Below are 23,152 nucleotides of genomic sequence, written 5' to 3' on the forward strand. Positions count from 1 at the left end.
AGATTCTATTTAGACCTCCAGAATTTAATTGTGAATTTGTTTGTTTCTTTTGAGTAGAACCTTCTCTTGCTAGTTTGTATTTGAGAACCTGAATTATATCAGAGAATTTAATGTGACACAATTATTTACAATATAAAGAACTTATTTCCTTTTATTATACCTTTAAATAAGGTGTTAAAAAATTTAATACTCAAAAGTCTAAATTTTTTCTTTTTTAGCATTCTTGGAAGTGGCCAAGTGTTAGCTGAATTATTTTTATAGTCACATTTTAAGAATGTGAAATAAAACAACAATGTACTTAATAGAGGAAAAATATATATTTTTGAAATAAGAGGAAAAGAAATCAAAACATATTTTCAAAATTATGTATTTGTTTGTTGAACCATTATGTGTGAAAATGCATGGACATCAAATAATGATCTTGCTGCATTAATGTTTTAATGTGTTTCATCAAGAAGTTCAAGTTTTGAAAGTTAGTTGACTCTGGGGATTTCCCAGCCAAGGAAAAGAAAACAAAAACCTTCAGAAATATCATAATGCTGTCAAGGAGCAGGTCTGCTAAAAGTATCCTTGTCTCATTGGGAATTATAAAGTTGAAGGCCAAATAAAACGTAATGCCTGTAACAACAGCTTGCCCCTTCAGCATATCTTCATAAATAAAAAGGCCTATGGAAAACATTTTTAAACTAAAATGAGAAAGTATACTAATTTAAACTGCATAATTTAAAACTTTCATAAATCAAAGAGAAAAACAAAGCAAAATAGAAATACCAAATTGACAAATACTGTTTTATTGCGTATAAATATCATGGTTCATGAACTTTAAGAATATAAATTCGGTATAGGACAATAAATCAAGCATTCATAATTACAATCAATTACATTTACAAAATGCCTTTTAGAATATATTGCTAGTTGGAAGAACCAATTATGAGAAATATTAAATCTTTTTATTCAGTATTTACCAGTTGAGCTTAATTTTATATGCAATTTTTTTTTTTTGCTTATATTTTCTATAGGACTCCCAGAAATCAACAGATAAGGCATTGGTTCAGGGTTGTATAATAAAAAAATTAAAATGAAATAAAATTGAAGGAACTAAAAGCTTAGAGAAGCAATAATATAAATTGTAAAATTATATAACTATACATAAACAAAGTAAAATTTAAGTTCAATTTAAAGACATGTATGTGTATATTATAAATATGCATATATAAACACATATGAACCAAGTTTAGTTACTAAAATTTTCAAACTATATAATTATATATAATCCATAACTGATCATATCTTCTTAGATTTGGAAAATTTGTCAGATTTAACCTGCTATGCAAATGTTATTAAAATAGAAGGCATATTTCTTAGTTAAGTATGGCATACATAATGCCAGCTGAAATAAATAAATAAAAGCATCCCCCTCAAGTTCTTCATAGTCAAGACTAGAGTTACATGGAGCTATATCCATGACAATTGAAGAAATTAAATGAAATGGTGGTTAAAATATGATGGTATCAATTATAATATTAAAAGTTATTATTATATTAATCCCATCTTAAAAATACTCAAGTTATGTTTTTATATAATAGTATGTTTCTGCCCTACACAGAAACTATTAAAAAAAACTCTAATTCTGTTTTAAAAGTGTTTTAGGTTTAAATATAGCTATACATTTAATTATCTTTGAAATTATTCATGTATGCCTGTAAAACATATAACTGAATCATGTCATATGTATGATAATCATACATGCAATCATATTCAAGTGATACTCAACTTATAGTACATAATGTTATACTATTCTTAAATCTGAAAAATAATTATATCATTTCTGGAGTCTATTTATGAAATACTGTTTGAAGAATGTCGTATTCCACTAGCATTTTTTTTTTTTGTTTTTATTGCTCCAGGTTTTCTCAGGGTCATAATTACTGCCAAAGATACTTTGGAAGCTGCATTAACTTTAAAGTAAAATGATTTAATTAAAAATTAAGATACTTCCTAATAAGGTTTAACAAATGTACTGAAAAATGTTAGGGAAATCTGTAAGACATATAGCTTTGAAAGGAGTCAAGGTGTACCACATCCTTGATCACTGAAATAATTTATTGTTGATATGTTAAACATAGGGAAAGTCTTTAAATTGCTTCTCACATAGGAATAGAATTTTACTTATCAAAAAAAAAGTATCGATCAATATTTTAAAATTCTTTCAAATTAAAGAAAATATTTCAACAAAAACCTGATAAGTTAATGTAGAATAAGTTTTTAGATTTTTACTATAAAAAAGAAACATCATGAAAAAATCAGTGCAAAAAAGGAATATTTTTAAAATGTCATTGTTTTTTACAAAACTATATAAATATATTTTACTTGTACAATTATATTTGTCAAAACAAAACAGATATTGACGAGTTAGAGAAAACAGAAAAACAAATTATATTAATGTAAACTCTCAAGCAAAATTTTAGGAAATATACAAAAATATATTTTCAAATTTCAGTTTATAATTCCCAAGATTTACATACATGTACATGTCTTTTACAAAAATATCTCTAAAATGTAAACTAGGGAAATACTTATTATTAAACAAAATATTAAATGGTCCCAAGTTCAATTGCTTTTTTGCCTGAAGTTGATTTCTTCCAGGCAACCAAATCTAAATATGGATACTGACAAGCTACAGAAAATGGCAAAACTTAAATTATATTCATGTAAAATCTCAAACAAAGTTTTAGGAAATATATAGAAATATAGTTTAAAATTTTAGTTTATGATTCCCAGGATTTACCCCAACATGCATGCACACGTAACTTACAAAAAAATCTTTAAAAAGTAAACTATACAAATAGTCATTATTAAACAAAATATTCAAGTGTCCCAAGTTCAAATGTTTTTGCCTGAAGTTATTTTGCTTCAGGTCTGTTGCCATAAATGTTCATTGTAAATGAATGGTCAACATTTTCTGCTAACTTGGTTGCAAAAGCATTAAGCCTATGATAGTATTCCTTTGCAAATTTAATGACAAGAGGTATGAAGAGTAAGTATAAAAAATATCTTCACTTGGAAAGTAGAAATTTGATGAAATTCTGTTCTGTGAAACTGATCAGATCTCTGGAAGAAATTTCCATGACTCTAAAATGTATTAATTCTTTACGTTACCAAATTTCAGAATATTTTCTTCTTTGCAAAAACAAATTGTCCTTATGTAAATTTAATCATTTATAATTTCTTATCCTAGACAAAAAACACCACATGAGAATTAATTATGAGATACAATCATCAGTATCACTGTTGGGTTTCCGACGGAAAAGGTCTCTCAGTGGTGGTAGGGACTTTCCACAGAAATCTATACAAAAAAAAAGAGAAACCAAGACATAATTAACCCAAATTAACTATATTGATATCTATTTTTCACATAACATTCTCTATACAGGCAGCACTAGATTTGAGGGAGACAGGATTGGTGAAAAACAACACATTTTCTAAGCTATTTATACCAACGCAAAACAAAATTTTCAACCACTGGGATAAAATCCTAACTCTATTCCTGGTATTAAATTTGGCATGGAGTTTATAACAGTATCAAAAAGAATGTAATAAGCTGGAATAACTTTATATAATTATCATTTCAAATTTTCCTGGTAGGTTATATAATTAAATATTGAACATCAGACTTTTTTCTAATAAGGAAAAATCTATACCTATACCAATAGATCTTGTGCAGAACCAGAACAAAAAGCTAGATGCTTTTTAGTTAATGCCTAAATCAAAATACAGTGGCCTGCTTCCACATTTCCAATGCTTCACCTTAGTGTACACAACTAGACGAGGGTTTACTAATTCAATCAACAAACACTTATTAAGTGTCCTCCAACAAGGTGTCCTCAATGCATTTATGATCCATTCAAGATTTGATACTAAAACACAAAGGTCCATTCAAGATTTGATACTAAAACACAAAGGCAAAAATTAAACAAGCCTTCAAAAAAACAAACAAAAACTATAATTAAAGTATACAAACCCTGGAGTTCTTACTAGAAAGTATGGTCCTAATAACTTCATATGTATACCTGTCTAAGACCAAGACAGCTAAATATAGAGGGGTTTATCAAAAGTAGGCTAATCACCTGATGTAAATGTTATGACAACTCATAAAACAATATAAAATAAAAAATTGAGGGATGATATGAATTGTGCTATTTTTAGACAATTAAATGTGAGAGCCTTACTTAGTGATTTGTCAACACTCTACTACTAAAGGAAATGAACCATGCCAACAAATCTTTATTATGAATAAAACTAAAACAAATAAGGAATGGGAAAGTGGTGCACAGTCTTTTTCTTGGACAATTAAGAGTTGGTAGAGTTTGCTTTATTATGCACCCAATAGAAATTAACAATAAAGCATTGGGCTATTGTGCCTGTCTGTGTTTATGATAAGTATTAACCAAAAATGTCATAGATAACTAAGTTTATTCCTGAATATATGTTGCAGAGAATGAAAAAATACATGAATTCTATAAAGATCTCAATAAGATCCTGTAAACTATGTTAACATCTTAATTCTCAGGAAACTAATTAACAGAAGGGGATGGTAGGGGAAAGTATGTTGGAAAGTACAGTTTAGCATTAAAATAAGAAATGACCAAATGTTTTTGAACTACACGAAAGACTCATACTTCTCTAAATCATGAATACTTCAAAGACAATGCAATTACAAGATGCAGAATGATGACTATTAAAAAATTATCACACAAAAAATTTAAAAAAAACCTCTTAACAGACAGGACAACAAGTTAGCATTATGGAAGTAATTTCTCAATCAGCAATTGACATAACCATAATGGTTCATTAGAGCAAAGATCAAAATCAATAGCAAATTAGAAGGATATAAAGATAAAAAAGAAACCATGTAATTTCAGCAGCAAGTTACTAAGAGATACCATGAAACTCAAAATAAAAAAGAGAAAAATATAAATATGGAATATCTCAGTTACTTATTAAAGTGTGCTCAGAAATTATTTTGGCACACCACCAAAACTATCCAAATGGTTGTCAATTATGCAATACCACAAATAGTCAATATTTTGGATAATTCAAACAGTAACAAGAAGACTCAAATGATCATCAAATTAGTTTTGCTCTTTCCAGACTCTCCTTTTCTAATTCTACCTATTTATAGCTGTCCAAATAATCTTCTTGGAGCTTCATCATTACCTTCCCTGCTCAAGAATCCTCCAAGTTCCCTACTGTTCTAGAATAAAACAAACTCTAACATGTAAAACCATTTTATGTCCAATTCTGGCCTAACCTGCCAGATTCATTTCACATAGTCTGTTATATTTCACTCAAACTATTCTACCTTCTTGCCTTTGTGGCTGTCCTGAATGCTATGAGTAGATGTTCTGTCCTATGACTCTATCTGAAAAATCTTTGGCTTTCCTCTAAGCTCCATGTTCAGGAATCATCTCATCTAGAAGCCTCTCACTCAAAATATCTTGTACTCTATCTATCCATCTATCATGAACTTTTTGAGGATAGGAATTGTTTTTCATTTCATGATTTTGTTTTGTTTTGATTTTTTGCTGAGGCAATTGGAGTGCCCAAGGTCACACAGCCACAAAGTGTTAAGTGTCTGAGGCCAAATTTGAACTCAGGTCCTCCTGACTTCAGGGCTGGTACTTCATTCACTGCGCCATCTAGCTGCACCTTATCTTTGTATTCTTAGTGTCTAGCAAAGTACAGTAAATAAAGAACATGCATTTACATAAATCCTTGTTATGCAGAAAATATAGCTTAAAAATATTATCCAAATATATGATCAGAGACTTGAATGCTGCACGAGGGACTAAATTTAAAGATCCCAAAAAAAGCAACATAGTGAACTGTCTGTGAAGGACTTATGGGAGGAAACTGAACACAGAATTAAAAAAAAAAAAAAGTTAAACCTGAAAAAGATAATTAATTAGACTACTAAAGCATAATTTTGTTTGAAGAACCAGCATTAGAATCTGGTAAAAAAATTAATTTTACTTATATAGTACTGGAGATATACATTCTCTTTTCTAAATTTCACACTATATTAAGTTTTAAACTTTACAATCATTCCCTAATTATAACTTGGCAAGCCTTCAGGTTTAAGACAATTTCACACAAATTATTTTAATATATGTCCTTCCCTAATTCATATTTATTAAAATTAACTGCAAAGTTCAATAGGCACCAAATTAAGAATTTCACAATTTCACATGAACTCAACACTAACCAAATATGTGGGCTTTTAATTTAGTGGTTTTTTTTTTTTTTTAATCTATTTAGACCTCGAGTTTAATTTTGAATTTGTCAACTTCTTTTGAGAAGCATCTTGTCTTGATATTTTGTATATGAGATCCAAATTTATTTGAGAGAAGACTCATGTGGTGGTACAAGTTATTTAATATACAAAGAATGTGTTCCTTCATATTAAAGAAGATCTTTAAAAATATTTTAAATACTCAAAAACTTTGTCTTTTTCTTTTCTAGCCTTATTGGAATACTTACTATGGTCAAGTGCTAGCTGAATTATTTTTACAACTATACTTTATGAACTAGAACATCAATTTACTTAATAAAGGAAAAATGAAATATATTTTTTTTAAATCATAGGGAAAGAATAAAAACAGATTTTCAAAATAAAGTATGAGTTGTTGAAACAATATGTGTGAAAATGCATTGTGGGAATACAGATAAGACATCCAATAATGATCTTATTGCATTACCATTATGACGTGTTTCACCAAGAAGCTCAAGTTTTTAAAGTCTAGTTGACTCTGGGGGTTTCCCAGCCAACTACAGGAAAACAAAAACATCAAAAATATCACAGTGCTGTCAAGTAGGTCTACTGAGAGTATCCTTTTTCATTGGGAATTATGAATAAAGTTAAAGAACAAATAAAATATGAAGAATGACAATTCTAGATATCTTTATATCGGTTTTAAATGTTTAGTTAAAATTTTAATTAAAGCCAGCTACTATTTATACATTCAGTTTTATTCATATGTAATAGGGGAAAAATTCAGCACAGCCAGAAAAATATCCAAGGAAATTTATACACTTTTACTTTCAAATATTTTGGAATCATAATAATATTATAAATTAAGAACCAGATACTTCAATACTTGCTTAAAATATGTAATGTGTCAAAATTATACAGGTAAGTCTACACAACTAAATTCTAATATATAGATGTGAAAAATAGTATTCTAAGAGGTCTCAAATGAATCATTCACCATTTTATATAGCAATCTGTGCACAGATCTTTAAAGAGAAGTTGAGGGAAAAACACACAAATTTATTTTCCTATTTTCACAATGAGTTCAAAGATTGTATGCCGGGGATACTATGACTGACATTGTTTGGAATAAGTGAAAACTATTAAGTTAGAAATTAGAAACTGTTCCAAAAATGATTTGGAAAAAAAAAATTACTCACCAGGTACTGGATGAGCCTCTGGTGGTGAATCCTGTGGCTCAGGACCAGGGTCACTTATATTATGTGGTAGTATCCGTTTAGGTCTTATGAACCTGAATGTCTTATTTTTCTTTTCACTGGGATCTACAAGAATTATAAATATGTGAAGAATATGTTAATTGATACATTATGATAAACCCTGCACCATTATATGAAGAGGAATAACAATTTATTTTTCAAGCTTAGATATTAATATTCATCCTCTGTCCTATTCTTTCATTTCATTAGGAGATGAAAACAAAATTCAGGCTCTATAAGATCCAACTCAAGCCAGAAAAAATTTCAGGACAAGCTGGCAACAGGCTTTCTGTCTTTGGAATGTCCTTTGATAAGTTTGCAAAAGCTTCACTGCCAAAGATTTGGCTATCAGGTGACGAATTTAATTTTGTGTATAGTAGCTCACTAAGCTACTTATTTAGATGTAGAAAATTTTTAACCTGCCATGGTAGAAGAAACCTATCCTAAAAAGTTATTATCCTGGTTGGTAGCTCCAATTCATTGATCCTAATATCTACTCAGGTTAAGTACAAGAAGTCTGATCTCTTATCTATTTAAAAAAAACTCTTTCAAACTTTTAAATACAGAGATCACTCAATTCTTCTTGCAATTTTTCTGGTATAAGCTAAATGACCACAATTCAACAGATCCTTTTATGAAGAGATTTCAATTCATCTCACCCTCCTAGCTGCCTTCCTAGAGACATTTTTTCTAAAGCTTGAAGTATTGATACTCATCCTCTATCCTAATCTTTTATTTCAGGAGGAGATAGATCTATGTATCCATGAAAAATGGTCCAACTTTAAAAACACAGCATTAGTAAAGGAGCACACACCCATAATCCTAGTTGAATAAAGATGTGGAGATTGATAAGGGTGAGCAAAGGCTTGTGGAGCTCTTAAATTGGCAGTTCTGAGCTAATGCCAATCAAATGGGGCCTTGGGAGTAATCACAAGGTTGCCTAAGGAGGGATATATAAGAGCAGGTCAAAGCTATCATGCTGACCAGCAATAAAAAGTTCCTGTGTTTCTAATCTTGGTAATATCAGGAGACTCAAATCTTTTTTTAAAAACAAGAATGGCATTCAAAATTGAATACACTACCATATCAGAATGGATTATATTGCCCTTGTTACAAACATTATGCTTTCATAACATATGCTAAAACATTCTTAACTTATTTGGTGGTCATATCACACTACTGAATCAAACTAAGCTGTTTATCCTAGACCCCAAAGTGTTTAAAAAAAACAAACACCCCCAAGTCCCCCAAATTCTTGAACTTCTTATATTATCATCTTCTATTTGCAGAATTTATATTGCAGAATTATAACTCGAGAATAAAACATCTTTTCTCTTTTTTAAATTTATGTTTGTATTTTCTTTTTTATTATAGTTCTTTATTTTCAAAACATATGCATGGATAGTTTTGCCCTTGCAAAACCTTGTGTTCCAAATTTTACCCTCTTGCCCCCATCCTTCCTCTAGATGGCAATTAATCCAATATATGTTAAACATGTTAGAAATATATGCTAAATCTGACATATATATTTATACAATTATCTTGCTGCACAAGAAAAATCAGCTCAAAAAGGAAAAAAATGAGAGAAAATAAGATTCAAGCAAACAACAACAAAAAGAGTGAAAATGCTGTATTATGATCCACACTCAATTCCAACAGTCCTCTTTCTGGGTGTAGATAGCTCTCTTCATTTTAAGATCATTGGAATTGGCCTGAATCATGTCATTGTTGAAAAGAGTTACGTCTATAATTGATCATCGTATAATCTTGTTGTTGCCACATACAATGATCTCTTGGTTCTGCTCATTTCACTTAGCATCAGTTCATGTAAGTCTCTCCCGGCCTTTCTAAAATCATCCTGCAAATCGTTTCTTACAGAACAATAATATTCCATTAACATTCATATACCATAACTTACTCAGCCATTCTCCAACTGATAGGCATCTATTCAGTTTCCAGTAAGAATAATACATTTTAAAAAGATTTCCTCATACCTGCTACTTTATTGATGTCATTATGGGTATCAGTTTTGTCATAAAAGCTTCATGTGATCCTTAAACTTAATTAAGCATTCCATCTATGACTTCAATATTATTATGTCATTAATATAAATGATAAATTGACAAGGCCAAGAGTACTGAGAACTTTTGACTGGGGACAACCTTCCTTGCTTGTATTAATCCCAATTAATTCACATCTTGGATTTGGATAATTTAACTAAATTCTGAATTTCGGTAATTATATAATCTCATGAAGTTCACATCTCTTCAACTCCAGAAAACATTACTAAAATCCAGGCATAATTTAGTTGTGGGAGCTCCTGAAATACCAATACCAATAACTGTCAAAAAATAAAATGCAATAAATGTGACAGTGACTTTTTAAAATGGATTTAAACTGGCTCCAAGTGATATTATCTTCTCAAAGTGGACACAAAACATTACTCTAATGATTCATTTTGAGACTTTTTTCTAAAATTAAGGTTACTGGTTATATAATCAAATAATTGACTTCTCATCCCCCCCCCTTTTTTTTTTTTTTTTAGAAAATCAGGAACATACTTGCACATATGTGGTCCTGCTATAATCTCCCCCCAACTCTGAAGACAGTTCATTGAAATTCTGTTTAGCTCAGGTGACAAATGCCATTCCCATTATATTTTGAGATAGATGCCTTGATTCTAAATTCACATCATTATCTGAAGAATTAGGAAATTCATTCATGAAAATGAACTTTCCATTACTATAGACTGCAGCCACTCTCTTATAACTTAGTACAGATAATCTTTGAGGAGTTGCTGTGAATGAATATTCATAGAAATACAAGAACCCAGTAATGATCCTCTCAGACAAATGAAAAGAATACCATCTATCACCAGATCTATATTCAAAACCTTTCTAACTCAGCAAGATTTACCAAGTGGAGTTCAAGCTCAGTTGGTATGGCCTCTAAAAATTCATAAATACCTAAATGAGATCTCAAAGTAGGATTTTAGTAAAGTTGAATTTTAATTAATTAGAAATTTGTTCACCCAAACATTTACCTAGTTATTTCTTTACAATATGATCTGTGTTAAGTAGTAGACTCTATATCAGTGAAAGTCAAATAGAAAAAGATCCCTGAATTCCTTGGGAGCCTTATATTTACTTAGAAAACTACAAATTAATATTCTCTGTTATAACATATTTTTGTTTATTTTATTAACCATTTCTCTATCACATTTTAATGTATTTTGTGGTGCTCAAGAATTTTACTAAAATGAAAATATGCTCCAAATCATTATTAATCAGAGAAATGCAAATTAAGACAACTCTGAGATACCACTACACACCTGTCAGATTGGCTAGATTGACAGGGAAAGATAATGCGGAATGTTGGAGGGGATGTGGGAAAACAGGGACACTGATACATTGTTGGTGGAATTGTGAACACATCCAGCCATTCTGGAGAGCAATTTGGAACTATGCTCAAAAAGTTATCAAACTGTGCATACCCTTTGATCCAGCAGTGTTTCTACTGGGCTTATAACCCAAATAGATACTAAAGAAAGGAAAGGGACCTGTATGTGCCAAAATGTTTGTGGCAGCCCTGTTTGTAGTGGCTAGAAGCTGGAAAGTGAAAGGATGTCCACCAATTGGAGAATGGTTGAGTAAATTGTGGTATATGAATGTTATGGAATATTATTGTTCTGTAAGGAATGACCAGCAGGATGAATACAGAAAGGACTGGCGAGACTTACATGAACTGATGCTGAGTGAAATGAGCAAAACAGGAGATCATTATATACCTCAACAACGATACTGTCTGAGGATGTATTCTGATGGAAGTGGACCTCTTCGATAAAGAGAGCCTTAATTGATCAAAGATGGACAGAAGCAGCTACACCCAGAGAAAGAACACTGGGAAATGAATATAAACTGCTTGCATGTTTGTTTTTCTTCCCGGGTTATTTATACCTTCTGAATTAATTCTCCCCCTGTGCAACAAGAAAACTGTTTGGTTCTGCACACATATATTGTTATCTAGGATATACTATAACCCATTCAACATGTAAAGGACTCTTGCCATCTGGGGGAAGGGGAAGGTAGAGAGGGGAAAAATCGGAACAGAAGTGAATGCAAGGGATAATGCTGTAAAAAATTACCCTGGCATGCATTCTATCAATAAAAAGTTATTAAAAAAATTAAAAATAAAAAAAAATAAAATAAAATTTCAAACAAAAAAAAAAAAAGAATTTTACTACAAAGTTAAGATGGGTGATAAGAAGCCATGAAGTTACAAAGAGTCTTCCCAGTTTTCCTGGGAAACAAATATTAAATCAAGTCTCTAAAAGAAATTCATTGAGTGGACTTCCGATTAAGATGGCAGAGAGGAGGCACACGGCTTTGTAGCTCCGCGCTTTCTCTCACTATCCATTTCATTACAAGCCTCTGAATTAATGCTTGACTGAAAAAAAACCCACAAATAGTTACCAAGAGAAGCCATCCTTGAGATTCGCCAAGAAAGGTCTGTCTTTACTGGAGGGCTGGGGTGGTTTTAGATCGGGCGCAGGCGGTGGGCAGCGGCAGTGAGAGCACGGGAGCAGACTGGAGAGGGGGTGGGGAGTGATCGCAGCCGTCTCTGCGGGGAGAGCTTCGCTACAGGTTTGGATACTTTGCTCCGGCAGCAAGTCAGCAGCCCAGCAGAGAAGCTAAAAACACCGGGGGTGAAGAATACAACCCCAAACAGCTGGAGTCTCTCGGGACCTGGCCGCCCCTTCCCTTCCCCCCCACAGTGACTCAGCACGCTCTGGGATCTCAGAGCGCAGGCGCAGCACAGTAGGGCTAGTGCCTCGCTGCTGCCCCGCAGTCTGTAGAGGAAGCGCGGTAACACCACTCAGTCCCTCTCCCAAAGAAAGACTCCAGTTTTTTCTTTTTTTCTTTAATAGTTTGTCTTTGATTATTAGACAGAATGAGCAAGAAACTGAAGAGGACTTTAACCTTTGACAGCTTCTATACAGATAGAGAGCAGACTCTAAATCCTGAGGAGATTAAAAACAGACTGTCTCCAGGTGAATCCCCAAAGGAGGAGATCATCTGTTCCTCAGCACAGATGAATCTCATGTAAGAAATTAAAAAGGCTCTCACAAGAGAGCTAGAAGAAAAATGGGAAAAGCAGAGTGAGGCTTGGCAAAAGAGCCTGGAGAAGTCAGTTAAAGAAAGAGTGGATAAAGAAATAAAATCCTTGAAAAATAGGATTGGTGAACTGGAAACAGAAAATAGCTCTCTAAAAAACAAATTTGGCAGAATGGAAAAAAATTCCACAGAACAAAAGAAATCAATGGGACAATTAGAAAAAGATTTTTAAAAAGTGAGTGAAGAAAATACTTCACTGAAAATCAGAATTGAACTATTGGAATTGAATGACTCGAGGAGACAAGAAGAATCAGTCAAGCAAATCCAAAAAAATCAAACAATGGAAAAGAATGTGAAATACCTTCTGGGGAAGACAACAGACCTGGAACACATATCCAGGAGAGACAACTTGAGAATCATCGGACTCCCAGAAAAGTATGATGAAAAAAAGAGCCTGGACACTATTTTCCAGGAAATTATCAAAGAGAACTGCCCAGAAGTCATAGAAACAGAGGGTAAAAAAGACATTGAAAGAATTCATCGATCACCTACTGAAAGGGATCCTAAAATCAAAACACCAAGAAATATAGTGGCCAAATGCCAAAACACTCAGACGAAGGAAAAAATACTGCAAGCAGCTAGAAAAACCCAATTCAAGTATCGAGGAGCCACAATAAGGATGACCCAGGATCTGGCAGCATCCACATTAAAGGATCGAAGGGCCTGGAATATGATATTCCGAAAGGCTAAGGAACTTGGTATGCAACCAAAAATAACTTACCCAGCTAGAAAGAGCATCTTTTTCCAAGGAAGAAGATGGACATTCAACGAAGTAAGCGAATTTCACCTATTTTTGATGAAAAAGCCAGAACTTAACAAAAAGTTTGATCTACAAATATAGAACTCAAGAGAAATCTAAAAAGGTAAAGATTAATCTTGGGAACTATATTTCGGGTATATAGATTGTATAAAGAATACATGTATACCTTGTTCTAGAAACTGATGTGGAAAGGACATTGTATCAGAAAAAGGGTAAAGTGGGGGTAGTACATCTCATGAAGAGGCATAGGAAACCTATTATATCTGAGAGAAAGAATGGAGGGGGATGAATATAGTGGGTATCTTACTGCCTTCAGAATTGGCTTTAAGTGAAAAATCTTAAGACATATTCAATCTATGGTGAAACTTCTCCCACCTCATTGAAAAGTGAGAAGGGAAAAGTGAAAAGGGAAGGAATAAGCTAAGCGGAAGGGAATACGGAAACTGGGAGGGAAAGGGGTAAGATAGGGGGAGGAACTCTAAGGCGGGGGGAGGGATACTAAAAAGGGAAGGCTGTGAGAAGCAAGTGGTGCTCACAAGCTTAATACTGGGAAGGGGGGTAAAGGGGAAAGAAGGGAGAAAAGCATAAACCGGGGTTAACAAGATGGCAAGTAATACAGAATTGGTCATTCTAACCATAAATGTGAACGGGGTAAACTCCCCCATAAAGAGGAAGCGGTTAGCAGAATGGATTAAAAGCCAGAATCCTACAATATGTTGTTTACAGGAAACACACCTGAAGCGGGGAGATACATGCAGGTTAAAGGTAAAAAGTTGGAGCACTACTATGCTTCAGGTGAAGTAAAAAAAGCAGGGGTAGCCATCCTGATCTCTGATCAAGCTAAAGCAAAAATTGATCTAATTAAAAGAGATAAGGAAGGGCACTATATCTTGCTAAAGGGTAGCATGGATAATGAAGCACTATCTATATTAAACATATATGCACCAAGTGGGGTAGCATCTAAATTCTTAAAAGAGAAATTAAGAGAGCTGCAAGAAGAAATAGACAGTAAAACTATAATAGTGGGAGATCTTAACCTTGCACTCTCAGAATTAGATAAATCAAACCACAAAATAAATAAGAAAGAAGTCAAAGAGGTAAATAGAATACTAGAAAAGTTAGATATGATAGATCTCTGGAGAAAATGTAATGGAGACAGAAAGGAATACACTTTCTTTTCAGCAGTTCATGGAACCTATACAAAAATTGACCATATATTAGGACATAAAAACCTCAAACTCAAATGCAGTAAGGCAGAAATAGTAAATGCATCCTTTTCAGACCATGATGCAATGAAAATTACATTCAACAAAAAGCCAGGGGGAAGTAGACCAAAAAATAATTGGAAACTAAATAATCTCATACTAAAGAATGATTGGGTGAAACAGTAAATCATAGACATAATTAATAACTTCACCCAAGAAAATGATAATAATGAGACATCATACCAAAATGTTTGGGATGCAGCCAAAGCCGTAATAAGGGGAAATTTCATATCTCTAGAGGCCTATTTGTATAAAATAGAGAAAGAGAAGGTCAATGAATTGGGCTTGCAACTAAAAATGCTAGAAAAGGAACAAATTAAATACCCCCACTCAAACACTAAACTTGAAATTCTAAAAATAAAAGGAGAGATCAATAAAATTGAAAGTAAAAAAAAAAAACTATTGAATTAATTAATAAATCTAAGAGTTGGTTCTATGAGAAAACCAACAAAATAGATAAACCCTTAGTAAATCTGATTTAAAAAAGGAAAGAGTAAAATCAAATTGTTAGTCTTAAAAATGAAAAGGGAGAACTTGCCACTAACGAAGAGGAAATTAGAGCAATAAATAGGAGTTACTTTGCCCAACTTTATGCCAATAAATTCGACAACTTAAATGAAATAGAAAAATACCTCCAAAAATATAGCTTGCCCAAACTAACAGAGGAAGAAGTAAATATCCTAAACAGTCCTATCTCAGAAAAAGAAATAGAACAAACTATCAACCAACTCCCTAAGAAAAAATCCCCAGGACCAGATGAGTTTACATGTGAATTCTACCAAACATTTAAAGAACAATTAACTCCAATGCTAAAAAAAACTATTTGAAAAAATAGGGAATGAAGGAGTCCTACCAAACTCCTTTTATGACACAGACATGGTACTGATACCTAAACCAGGTAGGCTGAAAACAGAGAAAGAAAATTATAGACCAATCTCCCTAATGAATATTGATGCTAAAATCTTAAATAAAATATTAGCAAAAAGATTACAGAAAATCGTCACCAGGATAATACACTATGACCAAGTAGGATTTATACCAGGAACGCAGGGCTGGTTCAATATTAGGAAAACTATTAGCATAATTGACTATATCAATAACCAACCAAACAAAAACCATATGATCATCTCAATAGATGCAGAAAAAGCATCTGATAAAATCCAACAGCCATTCCTAATAAAAACACTTGAGAGCATAGGAATAAATGGACTTTTCCTTAAAATAGTCAGGAGCATATATTTAAAACTATCAGTAAGCATCATATGCAATGGGGGAAAACTGGAACCTTTCCCAGTAAGATCTGGAGTGAAGCAAGGTTGCCCACTATCACCATTATTATTTAATATCGTATTAGAAACACTAGCCTCGGCAATAAGAGTCGAGAAAGATATTAAAGGAATTAGAGTAGGCAAGGAGGAAACCAAATTATCACTCTTTGCAGATGATATGATGGTATACCTAGAGAACCCCAAAGATTCTACTAAAAAGCTATTAGAAATAATTCATAATTTTAGCAAAGTAGCTGGATACAAAATAAATCCCCATAAATCCTCAGCATTTTTATACATCACCAACAAAACCCAACAGCAAGAGATACAAAGAGAAACTCCATTCAGAATAACTGTTGATACCATAAAATATTTGGGAATCTATCTACCAAAGGAAAGTCAGGAATTATATGAGCAAAATTATAAAAAAGTCTCCACACAAATAAAGTCAGACTTAAATAATTGGAAAAATATTAAGTGCTCTTGGATCAGCCAAGCGAACATAATAAAGATGACAATACTCCCTAAACTAATCTATTTATTTAGTGCTATACCAATCAGACTTCCAAGAAAATATTTTAATGATCTAGAAAAAATAACAACAAAATTCATATGGAACAATAAAAAGTCGAGAATCTCAAGGGAATTAATGAAAAAAAAAAATCAAATGAAGGTGGCCTAGCTGTACCTGATCTAAAATTATATTATAAAGCAGCAGTCACCAAAACCATTTGGTATTGGCTAAGAAATAGATTAGTGGATCAGTGGAAAAGATTAGGTTCACAAGACAGAATAGGCAACCATAGCAATCTAGTGTTTGATAAACCCAAAGACCCTAACTTCTGGGATAAGAATTCATTATTCGATAAAAACTGCTGGGATAACTGGAAATTAGTATGGCAGAAATTAGGCATAGACCCACACTTAACACCATATACCAAGATAAGATCGAAATGGGTCCATGACCTAGGCATAAAGAACGAGATTATAAATAAATTAGAGGAACATAGGATATATCTCAAGACTTGTGGAGGAGAAAGAAATTTGTGACCAAAGATGAACTAGAGACCATTACTGATCACAAAATAGAAAATTTTGATTACATCAAATTAAAAAGCCTTTGTACAAACAAAACTAATGCAAACAAGATTAGAAGGGAAGCAACAAACTGGGAAAACATCTTCACAGTTAAAGGTTCTGATAAAGGCCTCATTTCCAAAATATATAGAGAACTGACTCAAATTTATGAGAAATAAGCCATTCTCCAATTGATAAATGGTCAAAGGATATGAACAGACAATTTTCATAGGATGAAATTGAAACTATTACCACTCATATGAAAGAGTGTTCCAAATCATTATTGATCAGAGAAATGCAAATTAAGACAACTCTGAGATACCACTACACACCTGTCAGATTGGCTAAGATGACAGGAAAAAATAATGATGAATGTTGGAGGGGATGCGGGAAAACTGGGACACTAATGCATTGTTGGTGGAGTTGTGAACGAATCTAACCATTCTGGAGAGCAATCTGGAATTATGCCCAAAAAGTTATCAAATTGTGCATACCCTTTGATCTACCAGTGTTTCTATTGGGCTTATATCCCAAAGAAATACTAAAGAAGGGAAAGGTACCTGTATGTGCCAAAATGTTTGTAGCAGCCCTATTTGTAGTGGCTAGAAACTGGAAAATGAATGGATGCCCATCAATTGGAGAATGGCTGGGTAAACTGTGGTATATGAATGTTATGGAATATTATTGTTCTGTAAGAAATGACCAGCAGGATGAATACAGAGAGGACTGGCGAGACTTACATGAACTGATGCTAAGTGAAATGAGCAGAACCAGGAGATCATTATACACTTCGACAACGATATTGTATGAGGACATATTTTGATGGAAGTGGATTTCTTTGACAAAGAGACTTAACTGAGTTTCAATTGATAAATGATGGACAGAAGCAGCTACACCCAAAGAAAGAACACTGGGAAATGAATGTGAACTATCTGCATTTTTGTTTTTCTTCCCGGATTATTTATACCTTCTGAATCCAATCCTCCCTGTGCAACAAGAGAACTGTTCGGTTCTGCAAACATATATTGTATCTAGGATATACTGCAACATATCCAACATATATAGGGCTGCTTGCCATCTAGGGGAGGGGGTGGAGGGAGGGAGGGGAAAAATCGGAACAGAAACGAGTGCAAGGGATAATGTTGTAAAAAAATTACCCTGGCATGGATTCTGTCAATATAAAGGAATTATTAAATAAAAATTTAAAAAATAAAATAAAATAAAATGAGTTGGAGAAAGAAAAAAAAAAACTCAGGGTCATTTTCACATTGAAAAAAAAAAAAAAAAGAAATTCATTGAGTAAAAGAATCCACAAAAAGAAGTGATGAAACAATTCTCCAATCTAAGAATATTTAGATGGATTTCAGGAAAAGTCTAACTTATTTTGGTAAAAGGGAAGCACTGCCAAATGCAGGTGGTGGGCTGGCAAGCCAGCGGGAGGGTCTTAGACACAGCACAGATCAGCAATTGGAGTCCTGCAGTACTTGCTCAGCAAGTCAGCTGGGAAGCCATCAGTTCTCGCTCAGCAGACAAACTGACAGTGTGGAATGCATATAGAATGCACAACAGGTGTGATCAGAACAGGCCATCTTAGTGAAATGGGCAAGCTGGAAGCCATAGGCTTCAGAACAGACAGCCAATGACTTCTGGACCCTAGTGCAAGAAACTTTGGGACAGTGCCCCTTATACCCCAGGAGTAGAGCTAAATTTGAGCAAAAAACAAAGAAGAACTGGACCACAAAAAGCTACTATCACCACAGGGAAGAAGACAGATTCAGAGGAAGATTAAGTCAAAATGCCTACATGGGAAGCCTCAATGGGGATTATCAATTGATCTTGTCCAAAAAGTTCTCTAGAAAAAAAATCAAAAAAGGATCTTAAAAGTACAGATAAAAGAAAACTCAGGAAATGAAAATGAGTTATGCAAAAGATTTATGAAAAAAGACTACACAATCTAAATAAAGAAGCACAAAAATTGATTGAAAAATAAAATTCCTTTAAAGACTTGACTATACTAATTTTGTATTTGATAAACCCAAAGACCCCAGCTTTTGGGAAAAGAACTCACTATTTCACAAAAATTGATGGGGAATTTGGAAAATAGTATGGCAGAAATGAGGCACTGACCCACACCTTATACCTATACCAAAATAAGGTCAAAATGGGTTTATGATTCAAACATGAAGGGTGATACTACAAACAAATTAGGAGAGCAAAGGACAATTTACCTCTCAAATCTGTGAAGAAAGAAGGAATTTATGGCCAAAGGAGAACTAGAAAACATGAAATGCAAAATGAATAATTTTGATTATATTAAATTAAAAAGTTTTATACCAACAAAACCAATGCAGCCATAATTAGAAGAGAAGTAGGAAAATGGAGGGGAGGTTACATCCAAAAGTTCTGATAAAAATATAGAGAACTGACTCAAATTTTTAAGAATACAAGCCATTCTCCTAGTGATAAATGGTCAAATGATACGAACAGACAATATTCAGATGAAGAAATTAAAGCCATTTCTAGTCGTATGAAAAAATGCTTTGAATCACTATTGATTAAAGAAATGCAAATAAAAACAACTCTGAAGTATCACTTCATATCTCTCTGATCAGCTAAGATGACAGAAAAAGATAATGATAAACGCTAGAGGGGATGTGGGAAGACTGGGACACTAATATATTGTTCAGGGAGTAGTGAACTGATCCAACCATTCTGGAGTGCAATTAGAACTATACCCAAATGACTATCAAATTATGCAGTCTTTATAATAAAGCAGAGTTTCACACCACCTTGTCTCTCACTTCTCATTACTCATAGTCTTCGCCATTCAAGGGGACAGGCAGTGCTGGTCACATAAGGCCTGTTTTATTTAGGAGTTGGGGCCATGACCTCCAACACAACTACATTTTAAGAATGTGAAATTCAAAAAAAAAAAAATGAAATAAAATATCAGTGTACATAATGAGGAAAAAATTGTTTTTAAAATCAGAAGAAAAGAAATCAAAACAGATTTTCAAAATTAAGTATCAGTTTGTTTTACTGATATGTGTGGAAAAGCATGCAGGGAATATGATGAGATAAAATAATGATCTTGTTGCACTATCATTATGATGTATATCCCTCAAGAGGTTCAAATTTTGGGAGTCTAGTAACTCTGGGAGTTTCCCAGACAATTAAAGGAAAACAAAAACATTCAAAAATATCATAATGTTGTCAAGTTTGTGGTTCAATTAAGAATAGCCTTGCTTCATTGAGAATTATGAGTAAAATTAAAGATCAAATAAAATACAATGAATGGCAAATATAGACATCATTTTACAAGTTTTAAAGTTTTCCCAAGTTACATTAAATTTTATTCACATATAATAGAGGAAAAATTCAGCACAGCCTTAATAAGAAATAGCTTTCAAATTTAATTAAGGATTACCAAGAAAAATATCCAAGGAAATTTATACACTTTTAATTTCAAATATTTTGGAATCAAATTCCAAATACTACAAATTAAGAACCAGATATTTCAATGCTTGCTTAAAATATGCAATTTGTCAAAATTATACAGGTAAGCCTATATAATTGAATTCTAACATATAGGTGTAAAAAATAGTATTCTAAGGTGTCTCAATTCAACCATTCGCCATTTTATATAGTATCTGTGCACATATTTTTAAAAGAGAAGTTGAGGGAAAAACGACAAAATTATCTCTTTATTTTCACAATGAATACAAAGATTGCATGCTGGGGTTACTATGCCTGACATTGTTTGGAAAAAAAGTGAAAACCTATTAATTTAGAAATTAGACACTATTCAAAAATAATTGGAGAAAAAAATATTTTTCTACTCCCAATTACTTACCAGGATGTGCCTCTGATGGTGAATCCTGTGGCTCAGGACCAGGGTCACTTATATTATGTGGTAGTATCCGGTTAGGTCTTATGAACCTGAATGTCTTATTTTTTTTTTCACTGGGATCTACAAGAAATATAAATATTACATGAAAAATACATTGATACATGATAAATCCTGTACCATTATATTTAGAAGAATAACACAAGCTTAGGTATTAATATTTTTCCTCTATCCTATTATTTCATTAGGAGAAGAAAGTGGCCTCTTATCCATGAAAATAAAATTCAAGTTCTATGAGGTCCTATTCAAGCCAGAAAAGTTTTCAGGACAGGCTGGCAATAGGCTTTTTATCTTTGAAATTTACTTTGATGAGTTTGGATAGCTTCACTGTTAAAGACTTGATTACCAGATGATGAATTTAATTCTGGATATCACTAATCCATATACTAATGGATAGAAGAAACCTACTCTGAAGCTAACACGCTGATTGACAGCTCCAAATCATTGATTCTAATGTCTCTTCAGGTTAAGCACAATAAGCCTTTAATTATTCAAAAAAATTTTTAAGTAACTTATTTTAATGACAATGTAAGAGATTAAGTTTTTTATATGTTAAATAACTGTCACATAGATCTGTCATGTGAATATGGATTTTGATTACAAAATAGTAATAGATACACATAATAGTAATAGGTTCTAGTCAAAGTTGATTTTTTTTTCCTTAATAGCATATAATTTTTTTCTAAGTTACATGTAAAGATAGTTTTTAACATTCATTTTTTAAAGATTTCAGTTCTAAATTTTTTCCTCTCTCTTTTACCTGTCTTCTCCCCAAAACCATAGGCAATCTGATAATAGGCTATTCCTATACAATCATGTTAAGCACATTTTCATGTTACAAAAGTGAAAAATCAGGAAAAAGAAAAATAAGTGTAAACAATCTCTGCTTTGATCTACATTCAGACTCCATAATTTTTTCTCTGGATGTGAAAGGCATTTTCTATCTCAGGTCTTTTAGAATTATCTTGGATCCCGGTATTGCCAAGGAGATTTAAATCTACTTTAGTTGATCATCACATAGTATTGCTGTTACTGTATACAATGTTCTCCGAGTTCTGCTAACTTTACTTAGCATCAGCATATGTAAGTCTTTACAGCTTTTATTTTCAAATGCCCTGTTCATCTTTTCTTATCATAGCATTCAATTACATTCATATACAACTTGTTCAGCTATTTCTGAATTGATGGGCATCCCCTCAATTTCCAATTTTTTGCCTCCACAAAAAAAAAAGAACCGATGTCAATATTTTTGTATATATGGATCCTTTTTCCTGTTTTCTAATTTTTTGGGGATACAGATCTGGTAATGGTCATTTCGGATGAAAGGGTATATACACAGTATAATTCTTTGGGCATAATTCTAGATTGCTTTCCAGAATGATTGGATCAGTCTACCAACTATGCATTAATATGTCTGATTTTTGATGTCACCTAGAGTCATTAGTTTCCACTTGTCCTGTTTCAATTTTTAAGGTATTTTTTTTTCAGTTAGCTTTTGCACTTCCTTTTCCATTTGATCAATTCTACCATTTTTTAAAATAGATTTTTATTTTTCAAAATATATGCAAAGATAGTGTTCAGCATACACCCTTGCAAAACTTTGTTTTCATATTTTTCTTTCTTCCTCCCTACTTCATTTATCCCCTATACAGTAAGTAATTCAATATAGATTAAAAATGTGCACTTCTTCTAAACACATTTCTACATTTATCATGCTACACAGGAAAAATCAGATGCAAAAGTAAAAAAAAAAAAAAAAAAATAGAGGAAAAAAACAAGTAAACAGCAACAAAGTGAAAATACTATGTTGTGATCCACATTCAGTCCCCAAAGTCCTCTCTCTGGATGCAGATGGGACTCTTCATCATAAGTCTACTGGAATTGATCTGAATCACCTCATTGTTGAAAAGAGGCAAGCCCATCATAGTTGATCCTTACACAATCTTCTTTTTATCTTGTACAATGTTCTTTTGTTTCTAATAATTTCATTTGGCATAAGTTCATATAAGTCTCTTCAGCCCTTTTTGAAATCGGACTGCTGATTGTTTCTTACAGAACAATAATATTCCATAACATTCATATACCATTAACTTATTCAGCTATTCCCCAATTGATGGGCATCCACTCAGTTTCCAGTTCCTTGCCACTACAAAAAGTGCTGCTACAAACATTTT

The 23,152-nt window shown here is 32.6% G+C and overlaps 1 protein-coding gene across 2 annotated transcripts in view; it reads right to left on the reverse strand.

Moving 5' to 3' along the window:
* Positions 1-775: 775 nt before the first annotated feature.
* The window catches only part of ARL13B (ADP ribosylation factor like GTPase 13B), a 92,656-nt gene continuing 70,279 nt past the window's right edge, over positions 776-23,152 (reverse strand). Inside the window, exons 8-10 of one of the 2 annotated variants that reach the window (XM_051967649.1) lie at positions 20,925-21,041; positions 7,471-7,593; positions 776-3,346 (exon numbers count right to left, since the gene is read on the reverse strand). In XM_051967649.1, the coding sequence (XP_051823609.1) occupies positions 3,264-3,346; positions 7,471-7,593; positions 20,925-21,041 (323 nt within the window). In that variant the 3' untranslated portion in view covers positions 776-3,263. Of the gene's footprint in view, positions 3,347-7,470; positions 7,594-10,885; positions 12,218-20,924; positions 21,042-23,152 lie in introns of those variants that run through there. The other variant, XM_051967650.1, reaches the window with a different exon arrangement.

Source organism: Antechinus flavipes, chromosome 6, assembly GCF_016432865.1.
Source record: "Antechinus flavipes isolate AdamAnt ecotype Samford, QLD, Australia chromosome 6, AdamAnt_v2, whole genome shotgun sequence".
Classification (NCBI taxonomy): domain Eukaryota; kingdom Metazoa; phylum Chordata; class Mammalia; order Dasyuromorphia; family Dasyuridae; genus Antechinus; species Antechinus flavipes.